Source organism: Acanthochromis polyacanthus, chromosome 16, assembly GCF_021347895.1.
Source record: "Acanthochromis polyacanthus isolate Apoly-LR-REF ecotype Palm Island chromosome 16, KAUST_Apoly_ChrSc, whole genome shotgun sequence".
NCBI lineage: Eukaryota > Metazoa > Chordata > Actinopteri > Pomacentridae > Acanthochromis > Acanthochromis polyacanthus.
Window position 1 is genome coordinate 32024481 of NC_067128.1, and position 17755 is coordinate 32042235.

The 17755-nt window shown below is 39.2% G+C and overlaps 1 protein-coding gene across 2 annotated transcripts in view; it reads right to left on the minus strand.

Annotated features, from left to right (window-relative positions):
* Positions 1–323: 323 nt before the first annotated feature.
* Positions 324–17755, minus strand: part of lpgat1 (lysophosphatidylglycerol acyltransferase 1) — a 69725-nt gene continuing 52293 nt past the window's right edge. For both annotated transcript variants that reach the window (XM_022211864.2, XM_022211873.2), the window contains exons 7-8: positions 7236–7342; positions 324–3103 (exon numbers count right to left, since the gene is read on the minus strand). In XM_022211864.2, the coding sequence (XP_022067556.1) occupies positions 2952–3103; positions 7236–7342 (259 nt within the window). In that variant the 3' untranslated portion in view covers positions 324–2951. The remainder of the gene's footprint in view (positions 3104–7235; positions 7343–17755) is intronic.

The following is a 17755-nucleotide window of genomic DNA, read 5'->3' on the forward strand; positions in this document are numbered from 1 at the left end:
CAGGTACAAAACTAAAGCTAAAAAAGTTAAAAAATACAAAAAGACAAAAACTAATTACAAAACTGTCAAAGCGACATTAAATAATTCATATGCAGATTTTTTGTGATATAACTTATTGCATCATCCTTATACATATTAATTTATTCATCATTTTTATGCTTTCAATACTTTACAATTGCAATGTGATGATTTTAAAGAAGAAATCTGATAAACAGGTGGATAAAACACCCCCCTCAGATTTATCTTGTCAGGTGTGTTTTACAGTCACACATTACCTCCAGTTGTTTGATGTAAAGTGCAAAACAAATTAAAGTGACAAACAGTTAGGATCTTTATGATGTTTTATTCCAGCACAAGTTTTTTGTGTTGTAAAATGGCTGTGTAGCTAGGAATTAAAGGAGAAGTACAAAATGGAAAATTACAGACAGTTCTAGTATAATTTAAATCCCTATTGTGTTTATTTCCTAAAACCACATCTAGGAAAACATTATTTCCCTGCCTTCTTTGGAAATATGGTCAAAAAAAAAAAAGAAATAGAAAAGGTGGAAAAAAAATATGAAGCTTCATTTCAAGTCACTCTCACAATGGAGGGGAATCTGAAAGGGCCGCGGGATGAAACACATTTACAGTCTGATTAAAATGTTTTAACCTACCTAGTCAGGTAGCCCTTTTTTATTTGCATTTCACACAGTTTTTACCAACAGAGGGCAGCCAGCACTACTAAAATGCACCTTTTATGCATTAGTTTATGACAATGATAATTACTGCTCCTCTATAATTTTCATAGTTAAAGCAGGCTAAGCAAATTACAGATAACCGACCTCAAAACCACGACACGAGTACATTCGAGAGACAACAGCTGCGCCACTGCAGGGCCCTGCCAGTTTCCCTCAGAAGTGACGAGTGATTCCCTCACATCCTTACAGCGAGAAGGGAATGCGAAGAAACAGCATCGTTTTGGGATTATGGTCAACCAGGATGTCCAGTAAGGCTTGATAGTTTTCTCCACTAAATCCCGCAGATTCAAAAAATAGAAAAAGGTACAAGTTTGAAACTGGGCCCGTGGTGTCGCCGTGCAGCGTGGACCGACAGCAGCTCATGAAGCACATGTTGAACCGGCTGGTCAAAACAAACACAGGGTAACACTGAGAAATGAAGGGAAAATCCGTTCTCTCTTCTTCTGTTTTTTTTTTTTGCTTTTTTTTTTTAAACATTCATATTTAAAATAAAATTCTCTGAAATTGTCACGGACCAAAAACACGCTGAAGTCATTTCCGACAACTCTTCCTCAGCTTATGTACAAGATTGAAAACGAACTGTGACATGAGGACAAGAACAGTTCATGTGACTTAAAATGAATTAAATTTGACCACTTGGAGGTGAAACTCTGACGTCACAGAGCAACACGACATGAATCGTATATATCAAAAATGGGAGAGGAGGAGGAGGGGAGAGACAACCACACACACTCACTTAGGCAGGTTATGCTGTAAATTACAGTAATGACACCTATAGTTCTGTAAGCCAAATCTCTATGTAGAATGCTGAACATTAGGGTAGCTTCCTATAAAATCATGTCTTTTTTTTCCCCCACCCCGACGACACTAAGCATATGGCTTAAATATTTGTAAAACTATGTAGTCCAATGGGGGAAGAAGAGTCTCTGCCTTCTCAGTCTGTCGTGTCGAGACGATCCTCCGGACAGATTCTGCCGTGTAGCTGCACATGGTTGTGTGTGTGCGCATGTTTGTGTTGGAGAGCAGAGGGTGAAAAAGGGGGAAAATCCACAAAGAAGTAGTTTTTTTTTCCTTTCTAGGTGATCAAACTGCAAATCTTGCCCTGCGTCGCCACATGATTTTTTTTCCTTTTAAATACGGCACATCTTCTCTTCCTCCTTTCAGTTCTGTCACGGAAAAAAAAACAACTAAAAATAAAAAAATAAATCCTTAATCAAGCGCCACGTCACAGTCGCCATCCCTTTAGGCTTTCAGCAGGGCCGCCAGTGTAAACATGATCCCCCTTTTCTCAGCGAGCTCACAATACTGACTCAACAGACAGGCGGACACTGGGAAAAGAAAAACAACAAAGAAGTCCCGACAACGACAGCAACAACAAAAAAAATGAGACGTCAACAACAAATACGATGGCCGTTGTTCTTGTGAAGATATGCGGGTTAAAGGGGGAGAGAAAGTAAAAGAAATCAAAACATCGACAGCTACCGTTCAGGAGTATTTCCTGGGGCAGGGGGCAGTTAGGGCAGTATGGATCCTTTAGTGCAATGAAGGCCAGAGGAGCGTCCGGCCTCAACGTTCATACGGCCGCTCGCTCTGGAAGGTGCAGCCGGCCGACGGGGCAGCAGGCTGAAAGAGAGGTCCAGTGGACTTCGACTCTCGCCAGGAAGAAGAATAAGGGCAGACATTATGCTTCTAGTCACGTATATTCGCTCACACGCACGCTCACATCCATACATACGTACTTTATACTCTGTAAAACTACTACGGCTAAAGCCTAGGAGGGGAGAGAGTCCGGTCCAGAGCATCTTCTGGAGGAGTCCTGAGCCTCGTTTCGTTAACTCCGAATAAAAACTCATGTACGTGTGAGTGTCTACGTGTATGAGGACGTGTAAACATCAAAATGTGAGTCGTGACGAGTGTGAAGAGATTATTCTGCTAGGCCGCTGCAGCGAGTGTGTGGCGTTAGGGTCGTGTGCGAGTTAACTATGCCTGTGACCAGTTCTGCTATTGTATGGGTTTCTCTGTAATTCTGTGTGTCGGTGTAGTTTGTCTTCATATGTTTTTTTCCTTTTTCATTTTTTTTGTTTCCTATTAAGTCTCTCCACGGTTGCAAATGTACATTCATCCATCATAAGGGGGGGCAAGTATGACGCTGGGCCACACACCAACTGATCCTGAGGCTTTTCCAGTGGTCCGATGAAGACCTCGTCAGCGGGCTCAAAATAAACAGCAGTAGAGGTACTGGAGGACGCTGTACCACATGTAGCCGGAGGCGAAAGCGAACGACTGGATGATGCACAGCCACAAGGGATCGAGGATCATCTGCCGGGAAGCTGCCTCCTTCTGTCCTTCCAGAGGAGGGAATGATTCTGTTAAGAGACGGACAAATACAGACTCGTCACAAAGATTGTCTTGGTTTGTTGCTGTAGATCATTTTAGTTCAGGTTCCACATTCAGCCCAATTTGAGCTCAAGTGACCAATAAAATCACAGCATCATAACTACAACTCCAAAGATGTTCCTTTGTTTCAGTGCAAAACAGTACATTTTAAAAATATTCAGAACTACTACTTTACAAAACATTATAACCAACCTGAATTTTTTAAAGAAAAATTAGTTCAATTTCAACATTATGATGCCTCAGTTTGTCATTTACACCTTATAGATCAGTGTCTCTACAAATACACAAAACATTTAGTCGCAGCTATCTGGAAATGAACAATATCGTATTTTACAACTCATCAAGATCTACAAATCATTTTCATTTTACACTCATTTCCACATCTGTGTAGTCATCCTGACACTACAGCACACAAACTAAAGTGGAAACTAATAAGGAGAAAGTGAAGTTGTCCGCCTGCCTTGTAAATGTATAAAATTTATACATACAAATGCATAAAAGTTGTGGCAGGGCATCAAACCAAACCAAACTCTGTCGTACTGAAGCTGCTGACTGACATTATATTGCACAACGTGTCTTTAAATATCTTCACAGTAAGCATTCAATTTCATCGCTGTAATTTTTACACTTTGCAAAGTCATGGGCCGGATTGGACCCTCTGGCTGTCTGGATGGTGCCAAACTCGGTTTCAAGTCAGTGTACGAGTACTTCATACTTGCCATATTTAACAGGTTTACTACAATATCTTCATAAATAACTTTCAATTTTTTTCTCAATTGTATATATAATATTTCGAAGATTTTTGGCCTGAAAACAGCAAAAATGTCAACTATGATACCTGTCAACTGCTACAAAAAGTCACAATTATATACTGACCCTTATGCTAATGTGAGTGAGCTAAGCTAACTATGCTATGACTTTTTTTTCCCCTCTTTCTATCACCAAGCAGCGTTCTGGTATTTGTTCCCCACCTAGTCACATTTTTATTCATTTTTCACCTCTTTGGAAACAACACAAGCATGGATGGAACTCAAAAATGTTTTAGCAAAGTTCTATAAATCATAAAAAATTAAAAAAAAAACTTAAGGTGAGTTTATGTGATTTTACAAAAATAGAAAAAAAAATGTGGAAACAGCATGTACATTTCTTATATTCCCACAGGTTTCACAAATACTGGAAAACCCTTATTTGTTTCTATACCTGTCTCTTATCTGCTCTGTTTGAACACAGCACAGCCACATGGATGCAGAATTTTGTCATATTTCTTTTAAGTTCAATATTGTGCCAAGAAGAATTTTATTTTTTTACTGGTTTCTGGCTACGGCATTGTTTTTATATGAGAAATGGAGAACGAAACGCTTTAGATGAAGCATTCTACTCCCAGAAACGGCACATCATTAGATCAAGGATCGCCTCAAACTTGAAAAATCCAATGATTCTTCACATTTTTTTTTGTTTCTGGCTCTGATAAATGGAGCAATTTTGGCTTTTTTAAAAATGATAACATACCTTTAAAGCCCACTGGTGGGTTTGGGGTGTGAACGGTTAATGCCGTAATGTGGCAGGTATTTTAAATGATTGGTGGTTTTTATAAACAACGCTGTGTGTGCTTGTTGAAAAAGGCTTAAAAACATTTAAAGGTTATACAGCATTATGTGTCTCCTAGCAACAAGTGCTCTCACATGTCAGTCAACTGTTGCCATGGGAAACATGCGAGGGCTTCGCTGGTTCTGTGTTTTTCGTTTTACCAATATCCTCAGTGTTGCTGAACACCCTTTGGGGCGATGTCACGATCACGTCAGCTTGTGTTCTGGCCACCGGCTTCAATTTTTCCAGCTTTGCTTCTGAGAAATCCTGTTTTCTCCGTCCTTTTGGCAGCTTTTAAAACTACAATGCCCATGAGCCTCTGTTGCGGTTTCCATGGAGAACAAGCCAGCCAGAGGTATGAATCTGAGCAGGAACTGAAAACACTTTAGGCGCGTCACCATTCAGAGGCTGCATCCTTTGAAGGCTGATTTAGACGAATGTGCTTTTCTTCACCACGGCTACGAAGGATGCATCAGGTGGATCCTTCGTAGTCCAACAATCTCCCAAGATTAATTGGTGACGATTCGATCAACAGCTGGAGTTTTAACTGCTCCCAGCCGACAAATGATGTGGAGGATTCCACTTTGAAATAATAAGCATTGTGCTGCAGCTCACCCAACAGCGAACATTTACATTTACAAATGTTAAAAGCCTGAAAATTTGCTTTAAATAATCGATTAAGTTACGTGACGTCATTTATGTGAGCCGCTGCATTTTACAACTTTCCAGTTGTACAGCTTCAGTGTTAATGTAGCATTTTATAGATATTTGTGCGTTGTATATTTAATCCTTATTTAACCCGTTGCGCTTCAGTGTTCTGCCTGCGGAACACTTTGAGATCTGCATAAGCATTTCCTTAAATGTCTGAAGCTGCAAATGCGATTAGATAAACACTATACGCCGATGGAAAGCTTAGATTCTCATGAATCCGCCGGTATAAACCACTTTCAGATGTGATTACCACAGCGGGTGAGAAAAACACATTTGTCCGACAAACAACGAATATCCATCCATCCGTTCTCTATACACGGCTTCAACGTACACAGCGCGACTCACATTTCCGGGTTCATTATTACACACAGATGAAAATATTCCACAAAAAACGGCCATAATCCAACCTTGGACATCCAGACGAAACAAGCCAGTAAACTATTTTGTCCAAAACATGTCTTGAAGTCGGTATATAATCTACGAATAGGTCGTTTTCAAGGAAATGCACCTCGCGATGCACGTCCAACATTCCCTGTATTTCTCGTCATATTTTTATTTACAAATAAAATATTAGCAATTTTTTGTACTGAAAATGGCTGGAATTGACTGCACCTTATAGGGCTATATTGTTCTATGGAGAAGAAGCAAAATGGTTACAAAATGCTGCTGGAGCTTTCACTGCTGGTAATTCTCATGCTTTCCTTAGTTTAGCTCCATCAAATCATCTGATAACATATTTAAAATGAACTATATTTGACTTCTGCTACGACTGCATGTATATTTTGAGCGTCAAACACATTTTTTTCCTCATCAGAAACACTCAACCCAAAGATTGTGGCAATTTATAATATCTGAAGCTCATATTAGCGTGAACAAATCTAAGCAAGCCATAAACACTTTTTCAGACAGTTTCGTTAAAACGGTACAAGCATCTCAAGTTTTACAAGTATACAAAAAACATTAAGAACCAAAAAAATAAATCACAATGTCGGGATCAATGTTAGTCAAAAAATTTGGTAAAATTACATCGTGTTATCCTTCTCTTTGGGATAAAAATTGAGCTGTAATCGGCTAAAGGGCGAGACGAGACTACAAAACGTCTGCTGTAGGTTTAGACCGCCTCATTTAATCAGGCCACGGCTTTTGTTTTTGGGGAAATCAGAATCATTATGTATATCTACAAGCATGTGCTTTGATATATTTAAATACAGTTTTGACATATACACGAAAGGCCAAAAGTTTGAAAACAAGATCAAACTTGTACAAAAAAGGATCATAGCTTCATTGACAAAAAAAATAAACGTGATTATTTTCTAAAGAGTCACTCATCAGAATAGATTTTTACTCTAATTATCAGGAATTTGTATCTGTACTCTTGTTTCTTTACTCAGCTGTTTCTTTCTACACATTTCTGTGGCAGCTGGACACAGGAAAATGGTGCATATCAATGAAAGCAAAGTCTGATCCTGTAGTAAGTACATCCCAGAATCCATCAAAATCCATACTGGTTTTTAAGACAGACATTGTGAACAAAAACTTGAAGCTGCTTCCAAACATTTGTCCTGCAGTGAAGAGAATTTTAAGCCGATGCAAGCCATAGACGTTCTCCACATATAATACATGAATCATTTCCTTTGGGGAAAAATGAATGGGACTTTTCCCTTCGAAGCACAGATACTAAAAATAGCTCCTACTGCTTTGCATCTGAATGTGTTTACAATCAAATACATCTTCAATCTCTTTTAAAAAGAAAAAAAAAATCATCACAGCATTTCAGTTTGACTTCATCAGACTGACACGGACCTGTCTTGTAGAAGTGGGCCAGCAGCTCTTCTTTCTCCACAAACCTCTGATACAGCCAGTCAGTCAGGGCCTCGGCCTCCACAGGAACCTCTTTTATTGGGTACATCCTGAAAAAGAAGAGAGAGACGGGCAGACAGGGAGAGAGATGAAACACAAAAAAGGATTACTGAAGTCTCACTCAGCCGAAAAGAAAAAAAAGAAAAACGTCGGCATTGATCTGTCGTGGAAGCTGCAGTCCAAACCCAGGGAGTCGGCCGCGGTCCCTGAGCGGAGCAGTCTATTTCAAACCGGAGTCTATTACAGCGGTCTGTGTTTGCTGTAGCTTCAGCCTGTTCTGGGGATTCATTAGCTGGCAGACTCATCAGAGTGTCACAGGGAGACAGAAGTGCTGAGGGGAGCTCTGACGGCAGACAGACGAGCTCCACAAAATGTCTCGTTTGGAAGCGAGTGGGAGGACAAAGTCAAACCGCACACTTTAAGTCAGTTTTAGCCATCAAGAAAGTGGGAAGCAGCGCTGTTGGATCTTTGTGTCATCCCAGACCTTGACACACAACTAATCTGCTATGTCAGAAACTAGTTGGGCTGGCGATAATTTATGTCTATTATCAATCAAACTATCTAGTCCAGGGGGGTCCTCGGTTTATGATGTCCTCGACCTACGGCGTTTCGTCAGAACTGGTTATGTGGAACTAGTTGGCGAGCAGAGCGGATGAATACGTCATCATGTGGCGCCATAAGACGGCTTTGTTTACATTCGCCGGTTGTACACCACCTTGAATTGTGCTACATTCACTAACTTTTTGCCCTTCAAGCACAAGTCAGACTCTTCTGATGGCAGTGCTTTGAAGAAAAGGAAAGCCATCTCCATGGAAGAGAAATTAGTTCCAATAAAACGCTCAAGTTGTAAGAACAATGCAACATATTCTATTATTTTCTTGTAAAATGATTCATACATGCATGAAAGTCAGGTATTCATGACTTTTCCAAAGAATTGATCGATGTCGTGATGCACGTAACGGCTTTGTTCACATTTTCACCGGAGTTACGACTTACGGCAAAAATCGACTTGCATGGATCGTAGGAAGGGAACTCCGACAAAGTCCAGGATGTCCTGCATTACGATTTTTTTTGGGTGAATTTTGTTTTATATCTATGTAAACCAGGAGTGTCAAACTCATCTTAGTTCAGGGGTCCCATTCAGCCCAATTTGATCTCAAGTGACCAGTAAAATCACTGCATAGTAGCCTATAAAAAACTAATGTTTCCCTTTGTTTTAGTGCAAAAATGTATATTCTGAAAATGTTCACATTTAGTGAACCACCTTTTTAAGATTTACTGTCATTAAACAAAGTGCACAATGAAATTCTGGATGACTTTCTCCCTTGTAAACATACAAGGTAAATAAGTTAAGAAAATAAATCATCTAAAAAATAACTTATTAGTGGAGTAAAGACAAAGAATAGAAATTTGTATATCAAAAACTGTGCAAGGGGCAGCATATATCTAAAGAACAGAGCATTGCAAAAGTGATACAGTAGAAAATATGACATTTTCTAAGAAAAGTAATTTTAAAAAGTTCAGTTTCAGTATCAGCTCATCATATTTGCATTTGGGTATTAAACGACTGCTAGACAACACAAGACATCTGATAATAGAGCTGCAATGATTAATTAATGGATGGATTAGTGGTCAATTATTAAACTATTTGATAAATAGACTAATCAGTTTGGGAAATAAATTATTCAATAGAGTTACAAATTATCTGATTCCACATTGTTACATATTCATATTTCTTGTTTCTTTATTCCTATGTGACTGTAAACTGAATATCTTTGGATTGAGGACACAGAACATTTTTTTTTAAACCTTTTTTTCGACATTTTACACAATCAATTGATCGAGGAAATAACCTGTCAGAATACTTGAGAGTAAAAATAGCTGTTTGTTGTAGCCCCTTATTGGTCATTTGTTTTGTTTTGGGATTTGATTATAACCACAGGTACTCGGTGAAATGTGATAAATCAATGATTAATTCAGGTATCGCTAAATAACACAACTAAGATATGGATTTCTATTGAAGCAGGCCTGAATCTTGCAACACTCCAAAATCCCTTAAAATATTACCGTTTCCCATCATAGAAGTTTTACATACTCAACTGGTTGTCATAGTTATTACTGATTATTCTGGCAGGACTAACATTTAGCTGTCAATCGTCTGGTTCATTTCCTCAATTATCCCCTTCTAGACTTTTTTTTTTTTTTGCAAAAAACTAACAAGAAATGCCTTCTTAAATGCAGCGCGGAGACTGAATCAGCGGCTGACACTGCAGAAACAGTAGGCGGCTGATGAAAAAGGGTCACTTCTACAAGGCAGGACGACAGCGCTGATGAAATCTTGTCTGTAGCCAGAAGGGGTCTCTAGTAGGCTGCACTCCCACACTGGCAGCTCCTGGTCACCTTCAAATAGAGGTTACAGTCTCCTCCCTCAGACCAGCATTTCCTCTGCACTCAACATTTGCTCAGTATTCCTAACCGGATAATAATGATCACAGCCAAAGTACACGTGTGGCAATAAGGAAAGCTTCTGCAGGAGGAGGGAAGTATGGATCGCTGCAGTGATCGATACATTATATATTAAAAAGCAATCTGCTGTCAGGAGGACGTCTGTCTTTTCTGTACAGTCTGAGACGACAGGCTTGATTCTCACGGTCTGCTGCAGGCATCATGACGATCATCTGTGCTTACAGTGACAGCAGCTAAAAACATCAATATTACAAAAACAGGAAATAATGAGAAGCGGGACTAATGTGTTAATTTATGACAGCAAGGCGTTTTTGTTCCAATTATTAGTCGTCAAACTGGACAAATTTATATAGAGAATGAATCTAATGCGCTGATCATTTCACAAGCAAAATGAGCCAAACAATCTTTGATTTCAGCCGCTTAAATTTGAGGTTTTGTGGCTTTTCTCGGTCATTAATGACAGGAACTCAATGGTGCCAGTTTGCCGAGATGTCTGCCTCAAATGAAGGGTTTGGAAGCACCACTTTCTGCAGTTGAGAAAAATGGCTTCAAAGTTGTGCATGTTCAAGAATAGTCTAATTTAGAGAACCATACACTATTCATATAGTCAAGTTATATTAGTTATATTACAAGAAATAGAATAAATAATTAAAATAGAAATATTTTAAATACTGCACTAATATTAAAAGCAGGCTAGTAAGTCAAGTTAGGTGTAAGTTGATAATTACATTATTTTACAAGTAAAAGAATACGCAAAACCTTGAAAAATGACTGAAAATGCTGAAAAATTAGCTCCATCAGGTTACATTTCAGCTTTGTGTTAATTTATGACAGCGAGGCGTTTTTGTTCCGATTATTAGCTGTCAAACTGTTCTAAAAGGGCAAATTTATGTAGAAAATTAATGTAAAGCGGTGATCATTTCTCAAGCAAAACGAACCAAATCTTTGATTTCAGCTGCTCAAATATGAGGTTTTGCTGCTTTTCTTAGTCATTATTGAGAGTAACTCCACAGTCATAGTCGGCCAAGGTGTCTGCCTCAAATGAAGGGTTTGGAAGCACCATTTTCTGTAGTTTTTAAGAAAAATGGCTTCATGGTGACAAATATTTCAAATATTGCACTAATATTAAAAGCAGGCTAGTAAGTTGAGTTAGGTGTAAGTTGATAATTACATTATTTTACGTTAAGTACAGCAAAACCTTGAAAAATTACCGTGAAAATGCTGGAAAATTAGCTCCATCAGTTTACATTTCAGCTTCACACAATAAAAATGAACACAAACTGTTTGTACCAACCAATGAAGGGTTTGAAAGCAGAGTGGTCTAACTCACTTTTTGTTGTTTTTGAAAAGAAAAAAAAAAGAAACGGCGTCAAAGTTTTGCGTTTTCAAGAATGTTCTAATATTGGAAGTGTCGCTGTAACACTGTATTTGGATTGTGGGTCACACCATTTTGCCACTAAAATATTGCAGAAATTGTGGATTTGACCAATTTCTCTTCTAATCCCCTCAATTTGTCCCCAAACTCATAAATCATTGAATCAAGAAAAAAAAGTGATTATTGATGAAGTAATTGTCAGTGGAGCCCTAATTTCCACAAAAGCTTGAACACGATGCTCTAAATTAAACTAAAAATGTAATAAAAATGAATCCTAATGAGCCTTCCTTGAGTTTAAATCATTTTGATTACACAGTAAGGAGTATAGTTGAAGCATTTTCTTCTTCTCGCTGACTTCGTACTCTGAGAATGATTGGTCGGAAAGCTTCAGGGTAAAAGACAGACTGATAGAAAGACGGACATTGATTGCAGGAAAGGCTTTGAACTGAAGAAGTCAGGAAAAGGCTGGACCTGCTCGTTCCACAGATCAGAAGAGCAGGAGCCAGTGATTCAGCACACACACCTCTTGATTCAGTTCCAATATTTTAGGTGCAAATCTACGGACACTTCTGCTCATTATCCAGCAGTTCACTGTCTGGGTGTTGCTCCGTGGCAAGTCTGAACGAGACCCGTCTAAGAAGAGCAAGTTCCATGTCCTTGGAATTAAATTTAAGATGGAGCCGACAAAAATCTACCACTTTCGGCTGTTAGAGGATCCCATAAAGCTGAAGTTTTGAAGATAAAAAGGCTTTTGACCAACAGTAACACAACACTGGGCTGCAAAGTTGAGCTAAGCTGCTGTGGCCGCCTGATGGAGTGATTAGAGGCTGAGGCAAGACGTGCCGTGAAGCTTCTCCTCTGTTTGCAGGTATCGGGTGTCTTTCCTGTTACATGCACACGAGATTCAAGATTCAAGACCTTTATTTGTCTCAAACGTAATTTCACACAGCAAAGGTGCAGTGAAATGTACTGAGCACCTACTCCAGACCAAAACAATAAGAATAAAGAATAAGAATAAAGAATAAAAACACACAATGAATAAATACATATATAGAAATAAGCAAAATAAGTCAAAGTGACAAACAACCAGGACATGACATGATGAAGGCTGTGCTAAAAGTTAAATAATAATTAAAAAAAAGCTTTAAGAGCTGGAGCAGGACGCAGAACGATGGACCCGAGCCTATAATCAATAAATTATATGGAGATTTTAAATTTGATGGGACACTTCCGTTTTAAAAGGTGCAGCTTTTCTAGTGTTTACAGTGTTGGTACAGCAGATCAGAGGCTGAACTATGAAGACAGTGTGATATAGTCAGACTTTCTTTGTGCGATTCAGATTGACAAAAACTAAAACCTCAGAGTTAACAGGTATGAAGGTGGTTTTCAACTTTCTTTGTGAGCTCAGACTTTCTGCTTCAAACTCGTCACACAAACAGGAGCGTTTAACCATCATTTGACTCATTTTCTGCACAAAATCAACAGATGGTGTTCAACTGTTTCAGTCAACAGGTTGTTACAATGGAGAGCAATGAGGAACATAAAAAATTCTGATGGTGAAAAGCTGCAACTGGATATTATGTAAGACAGGAATGCTGGCAGAAATGCAGCTGATTATTTCTAACAGACGGCTGCACAATAAAATGATCAAACTTCATATATTAAAAACATGATATTGTGTTGAAGTGCATGTAGGTCTGACACTGTCTCATAATGAAGGAAATCATTTTAATTTGTGGCCAAATCAAAGTGAAACTACTGTTACTGATTGACTAATAAACTGATCAGTTTTCTTATTTGTGTTCTATCAGCTGCAGTAGCAGAAGTGTAAACAGACCAAACATAAAAACAGATTTATGTGATTTCTGCATCACCAACTAATACATGTGGGGTTCCCATGGCTTTAGTTTTAGTTAAATACCCCTGTACTATACTATACATGTACAATACCCCTGTACTACACTACATATACTGTGTATTTTGTCTGCACCTGTAGCTCCATTAAAAGTCTATTTTTTGTGAGGTAAATTTAAATTGATTAACAGTGGTGTCCTTAAATGTAAGTGAATGAATGATTAAACGTGTGATCTAATGTAACACGTGTGAGAACACCTGCTCCACCACACTATGTCTTCCAAGGGCCCTCTTTGCGCCAAAATGTAAACCGATAGCGCCGTAAGAGGATAACCTAAGCCGACTCAGGCCACTTAACGGAGGTATCGAGCATTTAGGGTCTTCTGCCACGGCGCTTTGCCGCAGCTGAAATATTCATGCACAAAAATCAGGAACTCTTTTGGCGTTCAGAGCAGCTGCACAAGCCGTGGAGAACAGCTGAGGTTGAAGGAGGAGCTGCTGATTCGGCTCCAGAGAAACAACAACGATATGCTTAGATTCTTCTCCGTAGCAGCTGATTACGCTGCTTTATCAGTAAGATTTGTTTTGAGAACGCTGTCTGTAGCCACATGTGCAGACGTGGAGTCAGATTAGCCACTTAGCACCAAAATCAACCAAGAAGGGGGAAGGTCGCCGGGTTCAAATCAAGAACAACCGGTTCTGCATGTTAGGACATTTTAGGTAAGAAGTACTAAGAATAATTTAGAATGCTGCAACAAACATTTCTTTTCACTGTTTAAAAAATCTGTTATTTCCAGCTTGTCTGACTTTTAGTAATGGGGATTGAATGGAACATAGAATAAAGTTTAGGCTGAATTTGTAAGAGCGACTAAAAGTCCAGCAGCTTTTATCTCTAAACTTGGTGTTGCTCAGCTGTTTCTGAAAACCATTAAGGCTAACTTACCTAAAACTGAGTGCAAGATCTCCTTAAGATGTATATTTATCCAATAAAAAACCCAGAAACACTTTAAAATATACTATTAGTAGCTTGAAAGTACGCAAAAAGTGTGCAAAAGAGTGGAAGGTACTGTTATGACGTCGTCTTATATCGTAGCAACATCAATTACTAACCTAAAAAACAAACAATAAAAAAAAAAAACTAGATGTATAATAATTTGCTGGCTTAAACATTATGAAAACTAGACAAAGACACATGTCCCCAAATCATTCCAAAATAATTCATTCTTTCCATATAGAGCAGGGCTGTCAAACATACGATGACTTTTCCTGGTATTTTAAATTTGCCCGATGCACTGTTACAACTTTTATGAATTTAATATCTACACATTTAATATATTTACAAGTCAGGGGGACAACTTAATCTTTTCCTGAATAGTTCCCACTTCAGCATTGGTGTCAGGATTACTACACAGATGTGGAAATGAAGGTAAATTCAAAATATTTTCTAGATCTTGACAAGTTGTTTTGATCATAAAATAAAATACTAGATTGCTCAGATAATGTTTTGCTTGTTTTGTAGATACTGTTACTTGTAAATAATAAACTGAGGCATAATGTTGCCGAAATGTTACTTATTTTTTGCACTAAAAGAAAAAGTTGGAGTTGTTATTTATAGGTTATTATTCTCTTATTTTACTGGTCATTTTGCTCAGAAACTACGGAAAGTGAGTTAGACCATTCTGCTTCAAAACCCTTATTGTAAAAGAGGCTTAAAAATTATCCAAAATAAATCAAAATGTGTCCAAAATGACTTGAAAATATTTCCAGAAATGATCATAAGGGATGAAAATTTCTTTAGAACAACATGGAAATAGTCTAAAATGACTGGAAAATGATCCAGAATCAGTCAGAATATCTGATGATTAGAAGTGATGCAGAATGACTGAAACTTTGTGAATGACACAGAATTTGTCCAAGAAGCTTTAAAAAGCATCCAAAATGACTCAAAATTTGTCTAAAATGACTTGAATGATCCAAAACTGCAGTACAATTGTCCAGCATCACACAAAAGTTATCATATGACAAAAATCTTTCTAAATTGACTTCAAAATGTACAAAATGACTCAAAACGGTTAAAAATGACTTAAGACAAATTTAACATCCCAATGTCAGTTTGTTATTAGACCTTACACAAAAGTACAGGTGGCTGTGACCTCTGAAAGACCTTAAAATGTAGGTGAGAAGTTATTTGTCAGTGTGTCGCTGCCCTGGAGAGGAGGCACATCTGCCAGGACTCTATTGACTGCTGAAGTGCAACAGATCATGCTAAAGTTCAGGCTGCGGCCACCACCGGTGGTCTTGTTTTCCCTCAGACTCTGACCGGCATTGGAGCCTCGCGGTCTGCAACAATGCTCTGCTGTGATTTTGTTTGCTCTGGTGTGAGAAATGAAACGCTGCTCTACCGTGTCAATATTGTGCTGAGTGAGAAGCAGACTTTCAGCAGCATGTGTCACAGCGTACAATAGCGGTGGTGAGGAACTGGTGGTGGTGGTGTGCTGGCCCGGGGCCACGGCAGCGCTCTCATTTCCACCCTAACCCACTTGGCACCGGGCTGCTTGTTAACCTGACACCCTGGCGAACAGACAGATAGCTGGGGGAGAGCTGCAGTTTCTCCTGTCAATAACCTTCAGGGTTTTACCACGCGTCCACTGCCGCTAACACACGATGTACGTCTTCGCTTACAAATGACCAAGGACGCCCCGACTTCTGTGGACGACACGTGCATAGATGAAGATATATCTACTCCTTAGGATTGTTGGGCGATGTGTTTACTCATTTTAAAAAAAACACAAACGAGGCTGATAAACAGCATAAATAAGAAGCTTTATGTCAATTTATATTTACTGCCACGTTTGAGCCGTTTAGCTTCTGTGCAGCTCTTACTCTTGCGATATTGTTTCCACTCTGAACTGGTCTAAGGAAGCTAATTAAATTTGTATCGCGGCTGTAGAAGTCTGTCCACTCAACAAGCCTCTTTGGAGGGAAGCCAGTCATTGTTTGGGGACTCTGTAAGGTCCTAAATCTGTGGCTGTGAAATCTGGAGAAACAAAGAAGTGCCCTGGGAGACCTGCTCTCTGGCACGACGTTGAAAAAGGTGAATATTGAGATTAGTGGCCAGTGTGGCTCTGGGACTAAAGAGAAGTCTCCTGTCCGGCTCACTGTCTCTTTCTAGTTGAGATAAGAGTTTCCCCGAGTGCAACGAAGCTCCACACTGCTGTCTTTGAGTTCCTCCTATGGGTCAGTTGTATGAGAGGACAATCAACTGATGTAAATTCACACATAGATCTCCATTATACTTATATTGTGCTGCATCAACAGACACGTGACTTCCTGGAGGATGGAGATCCCTGAGCAAACCACACACTCTCCGTGACTCTTAAGGGCCCTCCCTTGCAGAATGCCAAGAAGCCCTTATCTGCAATCAGAGAGAAGTTGAGGGACGGCTGGAGTCCGCTCGTTAATTGCTCCATTTGGTCTTTAATCTGCTTCCTCTCTGTCTCGAGGCTGCCTGTGTTCCAGGAAATGGTGCGGTGTGGAACGGCAGAAACCAGCAACGGCAGAGAGGGCCGGACCAGCGAGAGGAAAGTTGAGAAAAATCCCAACATGCCACAATGAAAGTTTACTTTTTGTTCATGTATTTACAAAAGGGCAATACTTTTAATTTAGCTTCTTCTGACCATTAATTTTGTCAAGGTATTCTAGCGTCACAGATTGCTACCTCAAGAGAACTCCACACAGTGTTGCCAACTTCTCAGTAAGGAAAATAGCTTTTGGCTGTCCTAAAAGTCGCTAAATAACACCATCGTCTGATTTGCTTAATTCTCCATTTGCATGTAATGGACGCTGTAGGAGAGAGGAATAATGCTTTGTGAGAGACAGAAGGTGAATAAAAAAAAAAAAAAACACCCTTAATATGTCTGGGACTAAAAAATGAACTTTCTTCTGTTGATTCTTGGTTTGTTGTCATTAAATAGGCCATCGCTGCTCAAAATCACTTTATGACTAATACTTGGTCTACACTGACATTACACGAACCAATTTTGTCCTGTATTGTTAAATGTTAGAATATCAAATTTAATCAAAAGACTGTTACATGGGGTGGAATTGCTAGCTCTACATCCAACCGTCCTCCTTTATCAGGGCTTGAGATCAGCAAAGAGACACTCTGACATAGGTACTAAAGCTTTTTCTCAAGTTTTCTTAAGTTTGGTTTAGTTTTTAACCTCATACGTATTCGATGCAATAGAAAAACTGTCAATGGCAATGTGAGAAAGTTATGGTAACTATTCTTGATTAGACAGACAGTGGACGAGGTGAGGAAGTGAAAAGCAGCGATTTATTTCAGTGTGACAGTGAAGAAACATTTACATCCCGCTCTGCAAGTCAGGACGGGATCAGCAGCAGCTTTGAAACTATTCATTTGTCGTCTGGACGCGGAGTGGTGTGGGTCTCCTCCATAGACGGTATAATATGTAATATATGTAATTACATATTATACAGCCTATGGTCTCCTCTAATCTGACTGCAGCTGGGAATGCTGTGAGGTTACTGGGACCATCTGTGAGTGCTTCGGCTGCTCGTTGAGGACAGAAACTGCGGAACGATACGTGCTTTCATGTCAGTCTCCAAATCTACAGAAACAGTCACTAGATTTGTCGCTAGTGACTAAAAAAAAAAAAAAAAGCTGCCAGGAGGATTTGGAAAGTCGCCAGATTCAGCGAGAAAGTTGCCAAGATGAAGATGCAGGTTCAGTAAACTTCCAGTTAGC